This window comes from Solanum lycopersicum, chromosome 9 (assembly GCF_036512215.1).
Source record: "Solanum lycopersicum chromosome 9, SLM_r2.1".
Lineage (NCBI taxonomy): Eukaryota > Viridiplantae > Streptophyta > Magnoliopsida > Solanales > Solanaceae > Solanum > Solanum lycopersicum.
The window spans coordinates 46,354,721-46,374,737 of record NC_090808.1 but is presented as its reverse complement, the minus strand read 5'-3'; the positions used below and the strand labels follow the sequence as shown (position 1 = coordinate 46,374,737).

General features: G+C 30.4%; 1 protein-coding gene across 1 annotated transcript; it reads left to right on the top strand.

Moving 5' to 3' along the window:
• The first annotated feature begins 5,653 nt into the window (after positions 1 to 5,653).
• Positions 5,654 to 8,421, top strand: LOC101247365 (homeobox-leucine zipper protein ROC8-like). Its single transcript, XM_026033060.2, has 3 exons — positions 5,654 to 5,908; positions 7,202 to 7,291; positions 7,945 to 8,421. Exons 1-3 carry the CDS (start codon positions 5,690 to 5,692, stop codon positions 8,314 to 8,316), a joined length of 681 nt encoding a protein of 226 aa, XP_025888845.2. The 5' UTR covers positions 5,654 to 5,689; the 3' UTR covers positions 8,317 to 8,421.
• Positions 8,422 to 20,017: the final 11,596 nt, after the last annotated feature.

The window sequence follows — 20,017 nt, the reverse complement described above, 5'->3', positions numbered from 1 at the left end:
GGAGGGGGAGAACTTGGTCACCTTTCATAGCACGGTAGATAAAACTCATATAGACTATTTGCTTCTTAGGAAGGAACATAAAGTTCTTCATAAAGAATGTTGGTTATCCCGAGTGACAATTTAATGACCTAATACGAACTCCATCAGGGGGATTTCTGATTGTAAGGGAGAGGAAGAAGAGGATACTAGGTAACAAACCGAGGAGAAAATGGTGAAGCTTGAATATGATCAGTACAATGGATATCATATAGAAGTTTTTAGTTGTGGGAGCTATGGGTAGTTGTAGTTATTCAGATAATATGTGGTTAAGAAGTTCTAGTTAAATTTAGGCAAGTTGAGCAAACTAAATTTTCTTGGATTAATTTTTTCACGTAAGTAAAAATTCATTAAAATATATTTCTTATACGAGGAAGAATGTGTATGTGGTTAAAAATAGAATGGAATTTTGAACTTTTAAGAAAAGATGAATGGAAAAGATTATTTTTCAAGCATTATAAAAATGCTAAGTAGCATTTTTTGTCCTTCAATTATTATAATATTCTAATTCTAATACAAGTAATATCTTGCTCAATACATAAATCTTCAATTTATTGGAATGTGAACTATTGATCCTTTATTTGTGAAGAATAAAAATTTAACATAATAATTATTTGTACAATTATTTAGTTACCTATATGTTATATTAAGTTCGTATTGTTATTCGATATGCGATTAATTCTTCATATATATATTTAATCAAACTAAAATTGAGACATCCATTAACAATGCTCTTTGAAAATAAAAAGAAAAATTTCTTTGTGAATATAAGGCAATGAAAGAGGCAATGAAGAATATTATGTGTCCAAAATGTGACGGACTTCCTATTGGAAAAGAAGAAAGAGAATGTAATTTAGAAAATATGAAAGCAAAAAATCAATGGTTGACAGAACAGGTAATTCAACCTTCTATTTATCCGATTTATTTTATTTTTTATGTTAATTTTTCTATTTATCCTTAAAAGAATTACTTATATATAACAAAAATGAGGCAAATTCATGGTTTGAACTTGATGGATTAATCCAGAATTTAAGGTATTAGAACATAACATATAATAAAAAATGAAGGAGTAAGATCAAATAATATTATCTCTGGATCGATAATTTTATAAGTACAACAATTAATCTTTGCAATCCTACTACCAAGGGTTGTGATAGTATGGATAAGATTCATCTATCCATAACAAAGGGCCTTAGGGATAGATGAGCTCAAACCTTGTTAGGGTCGTGATAGTATGTTAAACAAAGTGATTCTCATTTTAATGAGATTTACACTAGTGTTAAATGTGTTAAATTATATCTTGGATTTCTTTCCACCCCGTGCATATGAGTTGCACTCCCTTGACAAGAGAGATAATCTTGAACTCACAATCAATTAATTTATTGAAAGAATTGAAATTATATAAACTAATAGAAAATTATACACTTCTCAAATATGTTTACTTAGATACGTACCTATTATTTAAGTAAATTAACTTAAAATTTTATTTTTTCAGGATGAAAAAGTATCAAATCTCATCTCACGTGTTTTTGGAAGACCTTGTGTGATGGATTCAATTTTGTCACCACAAATATCGACTCTTTGATCATCTTCAAATTCATCTGATGGAAGTTTGTTGAACCAAGATATATGTGGATCTCCCATTAGAAATCCTCCTCTATGTCAAGAAAACAATCATAATAGTAATAATGTTCATGCACATTCAATGATCTCTCTATCACCAACAGAACATGATGAATGTAATCATGATAGCAGGCAACAAACAATTATATTTGAGTCTGTTGTTGCTTCTATGAATGAAATGGTTGAACTTTGGAAGATGAATGATCCATTTTGGGTAGATTCATCAAGTTATAGGCGGTGTTTTATTCATCGTGAGATTTATGGAAGAAAATTTTCAAATCAAGTTCTACCTCCCCAAACATCAACGGGTCGAATTGAATCATCAAAGGATTGTGGAATTGTGTCAATGACTGCAGTTGAGTTGATCCATAATTTTCTTGATCCAGTAAGTTTCATGAACATTTTCATGTTATATATATATATATATATATATATATATATATATATGCTTAAAATACTGGGCGCGCTAGTTGATTTTTGAAAAGTAGCCATTATATGAGAATTCGTTGGATACTTACCACTTCTCATGTGGAAACATACCATGCCAATATCATGGATTTCGAACTTGAGCAAGTGAGAGATCTAAGATACTGTCATGATATTTTGAATTCTAACTCAATGTCATGAATTCAAAAAATTTTATATTTCTCAATAGGTTGATACCGTTTCACTTTTTAACTTTCTCCCATACAATATTGATTAAGATGAGTTTATATGGAGTTATGGACATTGACAATCAGTACTTATTTTTAGACATAGTTGTCATACTTATTTGTTAAGAATTAATCATATGCTTAAAAATAATTATTTTTTATATGTAGGTCAAATGGATGAACTTGTTTCCTACTATAGTCACAAAAGCTAAGACTATTGAAGTTCTTGATTCTGGTACATGGGGAGGCTCTATGCAATTGGTAAAATGTTAATCCATCTTTTAGTTTTTTCCCCTAGAAGTTAAATCAATATTAAAATTGACTCATAAAATGGTCATTTTTTTGTTTCTTGAATTCAGAGGTATGAAAAGTTTCATATTTTATCTCCTCTAGTTGAAGCTAGGGAATTTTTCTTCATACGTGGTTGTAAGCAACTTGATTCAACAACATGGATCATGGTGGATATTTCATATGATAATTTCAATGACATTCACAGTGGTGTACCTTCTTATTCTTGGAAGTTTCCATCTGGTTGTGCAATTCAAGATATGGGCAATGGCCAAAGTAAATTAAGAATCATATCCTCTCTCAATATCAATATTTATATAATAGGAAAGTTATGTGCATTAAGCTCCCTCTATACATGTGGTCCATGTTACTGGGGTCAATTGTATGTAGTCTTATGATGCATTTTTTCTTGAAATTTATTTTATTTTTTTTATCACAAGGATTTTCATGTACTAACAAATAATTACATAGAAACACCCATAACAACTTCTCTTCTAACAATCTAACTTCCTACTCATACATAAAAAAAATCAAGAAACTAATCTGTTACAAAGGAAATGCTACTTTGAGGATACTCATATAGTGTTTCTAATATATTTCCATCTTTCCTTGTGTTGTCCTCTTAGATGAATATGCAGTACAATCTCTATAAAGACCTTATTAGCATATAGTCTTACTCGATTGAAGCTAATCTTGTTCTTTTTCTCTAAATGATATATTCAATCCGCACAAAAACACTAGTCTTGATTCAGTTGTGAATACTTTTTTGGTATTTCTATCCAGATGCACATTCTTTCTCATAATGTCTTTGTCACTTGGCAATCAAAACAAATAGGTTCAAAGGTTTCCTTTCTGTTACTAGAGAATACAAATTAAGATGACACCTGAAAACCAAACTTTTCATGTCTTTCAACAATTGCTAATATTTTCTGCACAACTAGCCTCAAAATGAATTTGAATCTTGGATGTACTCCTCGTTGCAAAGTAATACTATTCCATTCTACTCTTGTAAAAGTAGGCATGATATAGTTATTCAGCTTCTTGGTAGAAAACTTCCCACTTTTTTGTGCCTTTGCAAAGTCGATCATCAACTCACCCTGCCCATTTTGCCTTGGGATTATCATATCTCTTGTACTCAAAGTCTTTTGCACTATTAATAAAGTAGTAGTAGGTAAAGTGACAGTTTCAACCTTCCTATTCTTTATGAAATAAGTAAGCAGCCATTGGATCCATAGAGAGTCTTTGTTTCTAGCTATAGTTCACAGTTGTTTGAGTATTGGAGTCTTACTCTACAAGTCTAACGGGTAACATACATATCACTATATATATGTAGCTTATTTTTCAAATGGTCATTTAAATAGGTACAAATTTACTCGTATTTATGTCTATTTCATGATGTCTATTGTTTCTACTATTATATAAGAGTCAAAATATCTTTATTCTCGATTTACCTAATTTTGGTCGTCATGTGATGTTGTTAATTTATTCTCCGATTGATCATCTTTCGGACTTGCATGGGGGGCTATTTAAATGTCCACATATTGTTTTAGAAAATAAATTTTTTGTTTGTGTATAACCTTGGAAAATCCCCCACAACCTGATAAGTTTTTTTTAGGATTGAGTTAGATTCAATAACTATCCTTTTAACATGCTATTAGAGTTGTTATTCTTCATTTTTATGTTGATCTCCGGCCTATACACTGTTGTTCATGTCGCAGATGTTTGAATCAAAAGAGCGAGGATTATTCTTTCTCCTCATATGGTCCTTTACAATTCTTGCCTTATGACATCCATTGCTAAAAAACACAAATTTCAAACACGTTTTCCTTATTGTTTCCAACTAAGTTAATTATTTGTATTCTTGTTTCTTGATTATTTTTGCTCTTGCAGGTTACTTGGGTGGAACATGTTCAAGTATATGAAAAATATCAGGTTAATCATATCTTTAGAGATTTGTTGTGTGATTGTGAAGCATACGGAGCTAAAAGATGGATTGTTACACTTCAAAGGATGTGTGAGAGATTTAATTTTCAAATGGGTTCAACATACCCTAACAGGCATGATTCCAAAGGAGGTTTGATTTTATATTCCCTTTATTTATTGACTACTTTTTTGAATTTTAATTTATAAGGTGAGAAAAGAATCAATTGTAATTTTTTCATCAATTCAAGGCAACTTTACTTAAAAACTTTAAAATCTTGAAGGGGTTCCAGATCCATCTCTTTTCTTTGTTTATATGTTTGAAATATGACCTTTTATTTTTTTTAATCTTTGAGGTATATATATAATATGTATTTTAATCACGTTCGACTAGTGAATTTTTTTTGTTTTAATGGGCTCGGAACATGATCACTCTTTTAATTTCGAAAGTCATTTTTATTGACAATTTTCTTAATTTTTAATTTGAAACATCTCCTTTTCAAACTTTTGGTATTTCCTTAAGGGGTGTGTTTGGTATGATTTAAACCATTAAAAAATTATTTATTTTGTTTATGTTTATTGATTGGCCAAGAAATAATTTATAGAGAAAATAAATTCCAATCAAAGGAGCAGGAAAAATGACCATTTCTCGCATTTTCCGTGTAAAGTCATTTTTCTTTACAATCATTTCAACTTTGAGTATTATATCAATGCTTTAACGACACTCAAATATTATTATTATCTTTAACATGTAGAAATATTATCAATATACTATCCAATATGTTAATATTTTTTATCAATCTTAATAGAAGTTAATTTTTTTTAGAAAATATATTTAGTAATTTTAAAACAAAATATAACAATAAAAATAGATTTCCTACAAAAATATTTTCCAAAAAACAAAAAAGACACACTTATCTTGTTTCTTTATTAATATTGTTATAATTACTTTCCTAATATTTTATTTCTACTTTAGTATTACATGTTGTATCCTTTATATCCTTATGTATTTGTTTTTCATAACTGAACTTGGATATGACCACCCTTTGCAGACATCACTTGTGGAATTATACTAGATATATATGTTATTGTAATATTTAAATTTCATTTTACTTTCAGTGTTTCATGACAAAGAAGGGCTAAAAAAGACCATACTAGTATCTTAAAGGATGGTTAAGAGTTTTTTTGAAATTCTATGCATGACAGACAACCATGGAGATTTTTCAATCTCACCACAGTTAAACCGTGGAGATAGGATTTCAATAAGAAAAAATGAAGAAACTATCCAACCAAAAGGCTTTATTGCCATTGCAACTACTTCTGTATGGCTTCCTCTTTCATTCCAAGATGTCTTCAGCTTCTTCAATGATGACAAGACAAGAAATCAGGTATGTGTCGAACCTCTTTATAATAATGTAAATTGTTTAGAATTTTTTTGTTGTTTTTATAAAGAAATGTTACTATAGAGAACATAATAATATAACATAAAATTTATGTTGTTTCCGAATAAAACTTTGATTATACATTGAATTGGCTGAGGGTATTTCGAAAAAAGTCTCTCTCGTTCAAGATATAAGGGTAGGATTTGTGTATATTCTACCCTCTACAGGATCCACATTGTGCGATTACAAATAATATATTGTTGGTAAAGTATCTAATAGGTGAAATATTATTATAGGAAATGATTGTCATAAAAAGGAATGATCGTATATATCTTTGCATTGATATTCAACTTTTTATGCAATGACCCAAACATCTACGAAAAGAAGTAATTTTACATTTTCAATCCTTGTATATCTTGTTAACCAAATGACCCCTAAAAATACCCATATAGAAATTTACTTTTCAATTCATGTATAGATTTTTATGTAAAACTCTCAATTATTTCAATAAATATTATAATGTTAATATTAAAATATAAAGAGTTCAGTGCTAAGAATTTCTTAAAACAATTAGTTAAAGTCTGGAATATGATTGATTTGTTAATATTATGTTCCCTGGTTACCAGAGTGTGCATATGTCACCTCGGTTTGTTTGATATATTATAGGTTATGTTTATTGGTTTTTAAATATGCTAAACAAAAATCAAACCAATAAGATATATTTAATTGAATTTGGTCCTTAAAAGTTCAATTTTCAGTTTAACTAATAAGAATGATTTTAAAATATATGATTTTCTCCAATAATTTGATGCGATAAAATAATAATGTAAGTGTACAAATACAGATAAAATATAAAACAATAATAACTAACTTACAAAAATTATACAATTTTTACACACAGAGTAAGAGCACTAAGATTCTTAATTTAGGTTTAGACATTTAGATAATGTGAAATTATGAACTCAAAGTCACTATGAAGTGTGAAGGGAAGGCTAAAGGGCAAACATAATAAGTAGTGTATTAGGATTAAAATAGTTTACCTAATAACCCAATATTTAAAAAAATATATACCAAACTAGTAATCTAATCGCAATAAACCAATAACACTTTTTCGATTCGATTTATCGGTCGATTTTATTTTTTCAAGCCCCTACATATTATATTATCTACATGTTTTGCTAGTCTTGGCATTGATTGTACATATATTTTTTTAAATACGTGATCTTAAATAATACTCATCCCACAAAATATTTTTTTGTTAATTAAATTATGATATTGTTTATCATTTGATTTTTTTAGTGGGATATTTTGACCGGTGGAAATAATGTGATTGAGTTAGATCGAGTACTAACAGGAACTTTTCCGGGAAACAACATTACGATTATTCAGGTATTTGTCATATTTATTTATTTATAATTAGCTATTTCTGCCTAAATTAGCATGTAATAATGACATTTTTCAAGAATCAAATAATATTACGTATGACTGGATTTATCTTTTTTCTCCTGCAAAAATACCAAAATTTCCAAACTTGTATCTTTTTTTTCCTTTTGACTTTTTGTTCTTTCATTATTTAATCAAAAGGAATTTTCTACGATCCAATTTTAGTTTTGACTCGTAGTCAATTAACAATTACAACACACACACAACAAAAACTAATTTTCTCATGTTTAATTTATATACACTGATCATAGCTTAGCCATTTATAGAAAGTTGTTGTTTGTCTCATTTCTATATTTATAATTTCACTTGGCTTTTTGGGTGATCCAATAATTATCTTTAACTATCTTTTAGGTAAACTGATAATGCTAAATATATTTCACTATGAATAAGAACAAGACGTAGCTATGAAATTCCTCGTAAATCTTTTGTTAAATGACCTATAGACCTATAGCTAACAAGATTGCTTATAATCCTTTTATAATTCATTATTAAATAGGATTAGGTATGAATTTTTTATTGTTTAACAACATAAGTTATCGTCACTTATTCTTTTATAGTATTTACCCTAATATTTCTTAATTATTGTAATGCATAAAAAGCCTTATAATATGCATAAGGAAATGTTAGTGCTTGAAGAGACGAGTATTGATGAAATGGGAGCATTTTTAGTCTATGCACCCATAGATTTACGAGCAATCAATTCAATTGTCAATGGAGGTGATGCAATGAAAGTTCCCATTTTGCCCTCTGGTATCATCATAAGTCCCGATGGTCGTCTCTCCTCGAATAGGGACAACACTGCAAGTGCACAAAATGGTTCAATTTTGACAGTGACATTTCAAATAATGATTTGTGGTAATAATAATCCAACCTCCAGGCAGCATAAAATGGAGGTAGCGGGTTCTGTTCATGGTGTTTTGAGCGCCACAATTTTAAGAATCAAAGAAGCATTGGGTTGCTCTGATTTGTGATTGTTTAATTTCATTTTGTTTGTTTGTTTTGAAGATTTCAAAACAAAGACAAATGATGGTTTTGAAGGATGATGTGTTTCCTTTTTTGTGACGTCTAAAATGTCAAGGCTGTGTGATATGTGTTGCTGCAATCATATTTCATATTAATACACTTATTTGAGACTTTTTATTTGTTTGATTTTCTTTAATAATTGTTTTTGTTCTTTTTATTATGTTACAATGTCATTCCTTCCTGATTATTAAAGTGTGGGAGTAGTATATATATGTTGTATCCATATGTGGATGGAATTATATGTTGTGAACACGGATAGCCCAGACGAGCCAAGTTGTTGGGCTTAGGGCTAAACCACGAAAAGGCTAAAAAATTAAACATCAAACAATATATTTACTTGAGATCTAGATTGAGTTTTTGTCCTGAGTACCAATGTGTACTTGTTTGCTTAATTTCTTTCTTGGCTACACCTCAAATGACAACCTCTAGTTATAGGTGGTGATGGAAAGATCGGATCGGAAGTAACACACTTGTAGCCGCATTGACATACTTCAGATAATCCTGTGTCTCCTCAATTTCTCTTATGTACCAACTCATATTGACTCTATGATCTATAGGTTGTTGTTCCTCTATGTTTGAGTATAGTAGGCACACTAGTATTAGTGTCTACCTGTGTCCTTAAAATGAAAAAGGCAAAAAGAAAATCAGCTACTTGGTTTCCTTCTCTGTAGCGGTGAGTGATTTGGATTCAAACCCTCTTCTTGTAGTAAATTATGTGTCAACAATGTGCTTCAGATTCAAGTAGAAAGTGTGTTCCTTTGTCACCATGTTGGTTGTGCATTGAGTCATGTCCTAAGTATGTTGATTGAAAAAACACTGTTTTACTCCAAACTAGCTGCAATAGCTGCAACACCATTTTGGTTATGAATCAAGTCCATCCCAATATAGATATTAATGTCATATAAGTCGTTATTGATCTGACAAGAGTTATTGGGCTGAGAACGAGCAATACGATCAGGTTAATATGGAATCTGGGCTAAGTAATAGTAAAGAAACGGTTCCATCAAAAGGATAGTGATATGTGATTTTGAGATTAGGCAAATTTTTGAGAAACATGTTTAGTCCTCTCATCCCCTTTCTATGATTTCTGCTTCTCATCGCTTTCTTCTACTTGTGTTCTTCAATTTCCATTTTTGTTCTTATATTTCTTTGTAATTCCAATTACGAGTTAGTGAAATAAATTTGTCGATTGTTTCAAAACAGACACAATTCAAATTCAAACAACCTACAATGAAGCGTCCAAAGTGGGAAATTATCATATATACCTAGTCCACTCAAAAAATAAAGGCGTGTTGTTCGATATGATAACAACGATGAGTCCATAATGGGATAAAACTTTAAAGTCACAAACAAACCAGAGAACCATTCCTAAGAACTTATAATTTTGTTACATGGGCATATTGATGTAACTTCATTGTTTTAGAGATGTATTCATAACCCTGCTTCATTAGACAAAGACATAATTAGTGTCACACTCCGAGTCTACACCTTGGGCGGGACTGGCACTCGAGAACCATTGTTGGCCACAAGCAAACCCTTGTTCTGACTTACTTACTAAGCTGAAGACTTAAACTCAACAAAGATAAGTTCATGTAATAACTTAAAAATATAATATCTTAGAAAAAATGGTAACTCAAGTCTTAAACTATACAACTGAAATTAATAAGACTAAACAACTAATATTATCTTTCTATGAAGCCTCTAAAAATAACTGAGATGGATTTTGGTACAAGCCCCACGACATCCTAATGAATGTAAAACTAATACTGAAAGCAATGAAATGGATCTTCTGGAATACAAGAAGGCTCACCAACTAACTCTTAACCACTCATTGGATGTCAATCCTAGCTACCTGTATCTAGATCATTATACGATGCATTAAAACTGAAATCAATACATTGTATGTGCGAGTATGCTAGTTGGAATGCTAACATAAAAATATAGGCTTGAACGGATATTTGAACAACTTACTTGGTTCAAATCAACTCTACAAGACTGAACTCATTATAGAGGAATTTAAAACAAGTGCAATATCAAGAAAAGTTAGTTAAAACATGATATTGACTCTATATGTATTCAAAGATACAATATAACTCTGAGATGTATGTGTGTATATAAAATAAAATTAAATTATGTAGCAGTTTCTCTAATCGAGAACCATCACATAAGAGCTTTTGTGATGATACATCATTTTGCCTCATGCTTGCAGGGAATTTTTATACCTATCCATTAGAATAGAACCTAAACTACTAAGTAGATTCACTCGTGTATGCTATAAAGCACTAAAGAAATCATCTTAAAAGTATTGACCCTTTTCTATTCATGGTGGCTAGATGATTTATGGGGGCTGTGAGTTGTCTGAACTCTTCCTCATATCGGTGTTCAATACTACTCCAAAAAATATCTAATATTAGCTCTTATGTTTAGAAACATACTTCCTTCTACAATTTGAGATTATTTCTCAAAAAATTAGGCCAAAGCCTACGTTGGAAATCAATGTGTCCTCTCTTTCTTCATTAGAAGGCGATTACTCTTCTTTGAAAAGTAGCCCAAAGAATCTTTGGAAATCTCAGTTTCCATTCTTATTTAAATGTGAACATTTTTAATCCTTCGTAATATTTAGTCCCCATATACTTTTGAAGAAATGAACTTCAAATCTGAACTCTTTGCTTAACTCATTGTGAACTTTAAGTGTTAAAACAAAGTTAAAACATTTGTAAAAGAACTTTGAAATCTTGGATAAACTTTTCTTGACATGACTCTTGACAATACTTTAGATTTACCCTTCGTTATCCTTCATTTGAACTATGAATTCAAGGATTATGATTTGTGATAGGAAAAGCCTCATGATATTAGGAAAAGATCAACCTACCCTTCTAAAATCCAGATTGGCCAATTCTTTAACCGAACAGACCAACTTACAAAGGGTATAACTTACTCATACAAACCATATCTTGAAATACACCCAACTCATCCTGAGATAGGATTTATGACCTGTTGAAGTTGACCAAAAACTCATTTTTTCTAACTCAAGTAAATATCCATTTAATTTTTAAAAATGCCTATTTCCAGTTCTAAGCTTCTTCCTGACGATTTCTAAAATTGTGAGATGTTACAACTAAAGAATTAATAATGTGATACGAGCGAGATAGAGAGAGAGGACTAACCTCATACTCATATATTTCCTAAATGGAATCAATAGAGTAGGGGCACTAAAGAAGTCTTCATCAAATGGAATCTGCAGAGAAGTACAATTAATCATGTCGATCTTCTAAATTGAAGGAAGGTTGTCAACGTTGTAATGACCAATTTTTGGCAGTTTCTAAGTTCAAGAATTTCAAGGTACTCCAAATTCAATATTGACAACAGTGTTTGAAGATTCTTAAAATCATTCGAACACAAGGAAATCAAAAATAGTAACTTCAAAAAACCAAATGGTAGATAGAGAAAATTGTTGCCGCTCAAATCTAGAGAAATTAAGTTATATAAACTCCCAATATTTCTCTATATATAATCTTGTGGAACGTTCATCGAAAGGATTCTAAATTTGGTCTTCTTGACATTTCAACAGACAATTGTTTTATACTGGTATCACATGCAAGAAGATGCCTTAGACTCTGCATATCTCCAATGTCAGCTAGTATTGTTTGTAAAGATGAATAATGACTAATGTCAAAGTATTCAAGGGATTTTATCTGGCATGTGCTATAGAGAAGACCCATAATCTTTTTGTAACAATACAAAGACAGATCATTTAGTCTATACAATTTTCTAGTTGATGGATAGATCTTCTTCAAACTTGAGCAATTCTGAAGCACCAAAGTCTCGAGATTTCGTGAACCGTTGATGTTTAGAATACATTTGAAGCATTTGCAATCCAACTTCTTGACACTTCTACAATACTATAAGTAAACAAAATAACTTCTTGTAAGATTTTCTTTCAGTTAGTTGCAATAAAGCAAAACACGTGAAATTGCAGAATCGAGTAATGAACCTACAAATTCAAACCAAATTCTTTTATATTACTCCTATTTATATTCAGAAAAAAATACAAGTTTCTCAACTGAAAATTTTGATACTATAAATTTTAATGGATGTTGCTTCCAAGAGAATCATCTAAGCTCCGTGGACAATAGCTAAAAATCTCCACTCATATGAAACTTGCCGTCTGTTGCAACCACCCTTAAATTTATTGGTGGTCAAGTTCACACCCTTTATTGCTTTCCTTCTACCACCACTACTTTCACATTTTTGGAACCCTGAATTTTAATAAAACGAAAAAAATACCATAAGACCATGTTAACTACAAAAATTAAGAGAGCAAAATTTGTTACACAAATTGAAGGACAATGAGCACGTTACCTGCTTTGAACTTAATATGAAATATGTATCATCAAACAAAATATAGATAATTGTTAAATGAGAGACTATTTGTTTTTGATAATTGCATTCGAGTGGTTTTAGACTAAAGTAAATGCTTATTTCAAGTACACAATGGCTGGCAAAAAAATAGATAATTTACTTACCAAAATAAGTTAAAAATAAAGAATGAATCCTTGTGACGACAATAGAAATCATTAAAAAATGTTTATCACATTAAATTTAAAAAAGTATAACCAAGATAAAGATAAAAGAGTTTACTGACTTTATTTCTGTTACAATCAGCCTCATGAGTTGTTAATTGATGTTGAGTTGACATGATGACATGGTTGTTGCTATATTTTTTGTTTTTAGAGGATATGCATTCCTGTTTTAGTTTTTCATCTTTGAGTTTCCTAGTCTTTAGGCATGTAGAGTTATTGGTAGCCTTAGTGCCTACTTATTAGGAAGATTCTGTTTTTGTAGTTACTACGTTATTTACTTCATATTGTTAGGCGTTCCTTCTATTTAAACATTTCTTCTTTCAACTTATTGTAATATCTCTCTTTTTCTTTTTCTGTCGTATGTTTATTCTTTAGCTGTTAACACCAAAAAATTTATATCGGAGTCCTCTTATTAAGGGACTTCTGAATGTAGTCTGAGGGGACCATCAATAATGTCCCTACCTGTTTCCTTGAAAAGAAATCAGAATCATGAATTCAAAAAACTCTTCAGCTTCTTCTGCTATTTCTCCACAAATGTTTTATGGAGAGAACTAATCTCTGGAACTAGTAGAGGAGGATTACATAATATCTGTTTTACCAAGAAATCCAGCAATGACTCAAGTCAAGCTTAACAAGTAGAGGAAGACAAGAAAATCCAACATGAAATCTTGCTTATATGCTGCACTATCACCTACAACTTTTCCCGGAATCATGCCGTCGGAATTAGCAAAAGCAATCTGGGATTTTTTAAATGAACAATACAAAAGAGATGAGCGAATCAAAAGTATGAAAGCTATGAATATCATTAGAGAATTTGAGGTATAAAGAAAGAAAGATTATGAAAATGTTTAGGAATACTTAGATAGACTTCTTAGCATTGTGATAAAGGTAAGAATGTTGGAAAATGAGCTTCCTGATAGCAGACTTATTGACACACTTCTTGTTACATTACCTGAGAAGTTTGAACCAACCATTCCTTCCATAGAAAATACCAAGGATATGTCAAGGATAACTTTGGCAGGATTACCAAATGCATTGCAGGTACACGAGAAAAGAAGGTTAATAAGACAGAAAGGATCGGTAGAAGGTGCACTTCAGGACCATCGGCAAAACTATCCTTGAAAAAAACAAGAAAATCAAAGGGAAAAAGAATTATGCAGAAAATAGTCTGGTTTTCGTTTGTAATGGAAGCAGCTACAATTCAGGCAGAAACAGAGGAGAAAAATTCCCCCATGTCAATATTGTGAAGGAAGAATCATACTCACTTCAAATGCTGGAGAAAGTCGTACATGAGATTCCAAAATATCAAAAACTTGGGCATGATGAGATCATCTACAAAGAGAAAGGATGACAACAACAAGAACAAGGAGAAGCTTAAGTTGCAAATCAAAATGAGAAAGAACACTTTTTTGTTGCATCAAGTTTTGCATCTAGTATTTCAAGTGACAGTTGTCTTATTGATAGTGGTTGTACAAACCACATGACTAGTGATGAAAAGCTTTTCAAAAGGATTGATAAAACAAAAACATCAAGAGTCAGGATTGGAAATAGAGAATACCTCCATACAAAATGAAAGTGGACTGTAGCTATTGAGATTATATTGGCACAAAATTTGTTTATGAAGTTCTATTTAATTTTGAACTTGAAAAAAATTTATTAAATGTTGGACGGTTACTTGAAAATGGGTTCAAATTACTTTTTGAAGATAAGGTGTGTCTGATCATTTATCCAAGTGGTGAGGAACCATTTAGATTAAAATGCAGGGAAAAAGTTTTTCTTTAAATCTAATGGATGAAGAACAAATGGAATCCAACTAAGTCCGGTGTTGGAGAAACATGACACAAATTGTTAGGTCACTTTCACCACAGGGCGCTTTTGTATATGAAAAAAAAAGGGTTAGTAAAAGATTTACCTTCACTTCAACAAAAACTCCCAAGTTGCGAGGCATGTCAACATGGTAAGCAGACGAGATCCTCATTCCCAAAATTAACTTGGAGAGCGACTGAAAATTGCAGCTGATTTATATAGATCTTGAAGGTCCCCAAAAAACTCTATCATTGAAAGGAAACAGGTACTACATGATTTCTATTGATGATATAACAAGGATGTTAGATATACTTCTTAAGATTAAAATCAAAGGTTGCTGATGTTTTTTTTGGAAATGAAAAGCCTTGGTAAAAATCAAAGCGGCTGCAAACTACAAGTGCTCAGATCAGATAATGAGAGTTAGTCCACTTTAGATCAGTTCAAAAACATTTGTAAAGTTGCTGAAATAGAGCATCAATTCACTATTCCATATACTCCTCAGCAAAATGGAGTAAGCGTAAGGAAGATTACGACCTTCAAGGAGATATCAAGGTGTATGTTGCATGAGAAAGAGCTTCCCAAGGAGTTATGGGCAGAGGCAGCTAATACTACTGTATTTTTGTTGGATTTGCTGCCTACAAAGGCAGTGACTGGTCAAACACCTTTTGAAGCATGGAATGCTTACAAACCTTTACAAAAAAATCTCAATATTTTTGGTGGCTTATGCTTTTCACACATACCTTAGCTGAAAAAGGATAAACTTGACAAGAAGGTAGAACCTAGAATTTTATTGGCTATATCTTTGAAGTCAAAAGCTTATACAATTTTCCGATCTTAAAATGGAAATTTTTTGGTATAAATATATGTAGAATTTTTATAACAAAAGAAACCGGATTAGGATGGAGAAAAACATGAAAGAAAAGCTAATGAATTGCACAATTTTAAGGAACGAGTTGATCATCCACCCGTTCGAGAAACTAGATCACTTTTAAGTATCTATCAAAGATGAAATGTAGTAGTATTTGAACCTGCTGGATATGCAGAAGTTGATAGGATGTTTGATGTATCTTACAGCAACAAGACCACATATATTGTATGATCTAAGTGTTCTATCCTGATTCTTGAATTCTCCTTGTGAATTGTATCTACAAGCTTCAAAAAGAGTACTCAAATATGTTACAGGCACAATGGACTATGATATGAAAAGTACTTCAGGGTACGGTTTTATTTTTGGTGCTGAATACCTTTCTTGTTGTTCCAAAAAAACAAGAGATTGTTGCTCAATCAATTGCAACAGCAGAATTCATTGCTGCTACAACACCCAGACAATTAAGTTGTATGGATAAAGAAAATTTTATGCGATCTTGGGTTGGAATGAATGAAGGCACTAACATATGTGTGGGTAACAAAGCTGCAACTGCTATTTCTCACAATCCAATTTTTCATCGAAAGACCATGCATTTCAATGTGACGCTATACTTTCTAAGAGAAGTGCAAGAGATGGTTTAGCGAATCTTGTATATATCAGAATGAAAGTGCAGCTGACTGATATTTTTACAAAAAATCTTCCGGAAAGCAAATTTGAGTTCTTCGGAAAGGGACATGGAATTTGTGGCTCTTGATGCAAGGAGAAGTGTTGAAATCTACCCTGGAGTTATTAATGGATGTTGAGTTGGCATGATGGCATGGCTGATGATCTGTTTCCTATTTTCTAAATATAAATATTTCAGTTTTAGTTTTTTAGTTTTGAGTTTCCTAGTCTTTAGGCATTTTGAGTTGTTGGTAGACTTAGTGCCTAGTTTTTTTTTGAGTTAGTGAATTATGTACTACAAAATGTTAGGAGTTCCTTCTATTTAAACGTTCATCTTTCAACTTAATATTATGTCTCTCTTTTTCTTCTTTTATTTTATGTTTTTTCTTTAGCTGGTAACACCAACAATTTCCTTGTACAACAACACGGATTTCTTGAGGTCTGATTTGTCTACTCTGTTTTACAAAGTTATGAGATGAATCCATGTGAATTATTTCTCTTCCCATATCCCGCACCGAGGGACGGATACATGTGCAATCTAGGGGGTTCACTCGAACCCCCTACATCAAAAAATTAAACTGTATATGTAAGGTTAATTTCTTGTTTTATGAGTATATTAATCAAAATGAACCCCTAAATATTAAAGAGAAGGATAGCATAATGAATAAGGGGTTCAAGTTCCGCAAGGAATGGCCGAGTTTGATTCTCACTCTGTGCATGTTCTTTTCACCTTTTTTTTTTACATTAAAAAGGGTTAGAAGTTTTGGGCCCAGATTCCATAACAAATGAAAAGGCTTCATTGGTACAATGTGAAGCTTTATCTTTTTTTATTTTTTACTATTCTCTTTTCTCAATTTGTCTTTGTTTAAATTTATTAATCAGATTCTTTGTAATTTTTTTCTTTATTCTTCAACTAGGTAGTCTACCTGCGGACATAAGAAATCTTTCTAACCTTGTGAACAATTTTACCAATGATCGACTATTATAAGAAAAAAAGTAATTGTTGTAGGGTTTTAGAAAATTTATAGACAAATTACATGATTTGACGTTATCTCATATCTCAAAAATTATTAATATACAATTAATGATTAAAAATATCTTGATATTTAATTATTTTTATCTTTTACATGATTTATCATATTATATGTTTGATGATATAATTTTCTTGTTAAAATTAAGTCCTGTTTTTATGTAGCCATTAATTTTTTTTATACATGAAATATAGAATATAATAGTTTTATGGTTATCAAAAATCCTTGTGTAAAAAAACTTTTGTGAAAGTTTTTGATAATCAATATAGTTATAAATAAGTTATGTCCGTTAAAGAGTATACACTGCAAGAACAGAAAAAATATTTTTAGAGACAATCTACTTGTTTGAGGTCAAATGTTTCTCACTTTTCGTTATTATTACTTTGTTATTCTAAACAAAATTATAGAAGGAGAAAAATATATTTGAAACAACAACAATATAATATGGTTAACCCTTATAGAAATTCATTCTTCATTAAACCGCAGAAGACCATTCTGAATTCTTCATCAATGTAACTTTATGACTTTTTAGGAATATTTATGTATGATTGTTTCATTATGAAAGTATACAGATGTTAAAATGTTTTATTCTGTACTCATGTATAAGAAACATTTTCAAACATTTAAAATAAAAAATGAGTCTAACTTAGATAATTTGAACGATCAACAATGACTTGAGGAATGAAGGACAACGAATCTATGTTAATACACTTATCTTCTTTAGCTTAAAATATTACTTTTGTTTGTAGGTTTTGTTTAATATTTTTCAAATCAAGATTGACTAAAATAGTCACATCTTATGTCAAAAATATTTAAAAGATTGAATGAGAAAAGAAAATAGGCATTAAAAGGACGGAGATCTTTTTCATAGTGGCATTATATACATGTCAAAAAAAAATTATCAATTCATTTGTAAGGAGACAAAAAAAGAGCGAGAAAAAACATACAATAAAGGGAGTAAACTATGATATATCCAATGATGATAACAAATCATTCTAACCATAAAAATTCCTACATTTTGAAATAAGATACCTCCACACATTGACTAACACTTCAATAAACTTTCAATCATTAAAGTACTCATAATATCCACATAAAAACAAAAAAATATGCACATGCATAGTTATTAACTCTCAGATGATTTTCTGAATAACACAAAATCACTTCCTTGTTTGTGAAGGAATAACGTTGTTGATGTAGAATTTTGAGAATTGTAAGGGCTTTTTTAAGGTACCTTCAATAATTTCAGACGCGAAAACATTCTTGAATATTCTATTAACATTTGTTATTTCGTTTGACTAACAAATACTTATAATAATAACTTTTAATAAATATAAACATCAAAGTTTAAAGCATATCTTCAAAACAAAAACTAATAATATAAACATAAACTAATGATTGTAAAAAATATACTAGAATATGCAACAATAGAATGAAACAGTATGAAAAAAGTCGAGCCCACGGAATGCAAAGTAAGGTCCTCTATTTATAGACAACAAAGAGTAGTGTAAAAATGTGGTTATTGTTTCTTATCAGAAAAGTCACAACCTTTTTAAAAAGTTACAAGCCTCCAGAAAGGTCACAACATTTCATAAAAGTTTCAACTCCTCATATAGTCACAACTTTTCATGGAAAAAATTTATAAATTTTCATAAAAGTCATAACTTTCATGAAAAAGGAAGGCTATTTTTGAAACTAAAATAAATTTAAAGAGAATGTTGGTTTGTAGTTGCACAACGTAGGCGACATAGGGTTCTCTTAAATATATATAGTAGGTAAATTGCCTGCGCTTCGTGTGGTGGTTAACTACATCAATAATATACCGTTGAACATGTAATAATATATATGTTTTCGAGAAGGTACAACTTACATTAATTTTTAAGAATATTTTATCATAAAAATACTGAATAGTTTTTTGTAATCTTAAAACGAAAAATATTTGATTCAATGTTTTTATGAATATTGTTATTAATTCTACATTTTAAATGTAGTTTTTCATCACCAAAGTTTTTTAAAAAGATATGTAATTGCTTCATTGTCTATATATGTATATTTTAAAAAATATGTAAAAAAAATTTATTCATCAATTGTGAGAATTTTTCTCTTGTTCAATGCCTCTACATGTAGAATTTAAATATGATGCATCTTATATAATTAGTTGTGTACTTGATAAGTTAATTAAAATAGAAAAATGCATCCGTTGAAGTTCAATTAAATAACGTACGTCACTCAAATAATTTATATTAAATGATGTCTTTTCATGCCCCTTATTCAAAATCATATGCACTCGATGACGCTACTTTGATAGCCAAAAGGAATATTTTGTTGTTTATGTTTCGATCAATATAGCAAAAACTTAATTATGTGGAGGAATTTCAATCTACAATTTATAAGAAAATAATTGTTTCTTTAACATTTGATTAATATAGATTCATTCTACTTTGAGGAGTAATTCATTGACTCCAACAAAAACATTTAAACCCCAAACAATTGATTAAGGTGGAGTACAATACTTACCGTCCCACTACATTCCTTTATTTTTTGGATCTCACTGATCGGTTAAATGACTCGATAAGATAGAAAATTGAATAAATAAAACACCAAGGTAGTGTGGAACCACCATATCTTTTGAACACTCAATTTCCCTTCTTATACATCCAATGGATCTTTTAGCCAATAAAACTCTATAAAAATGAAA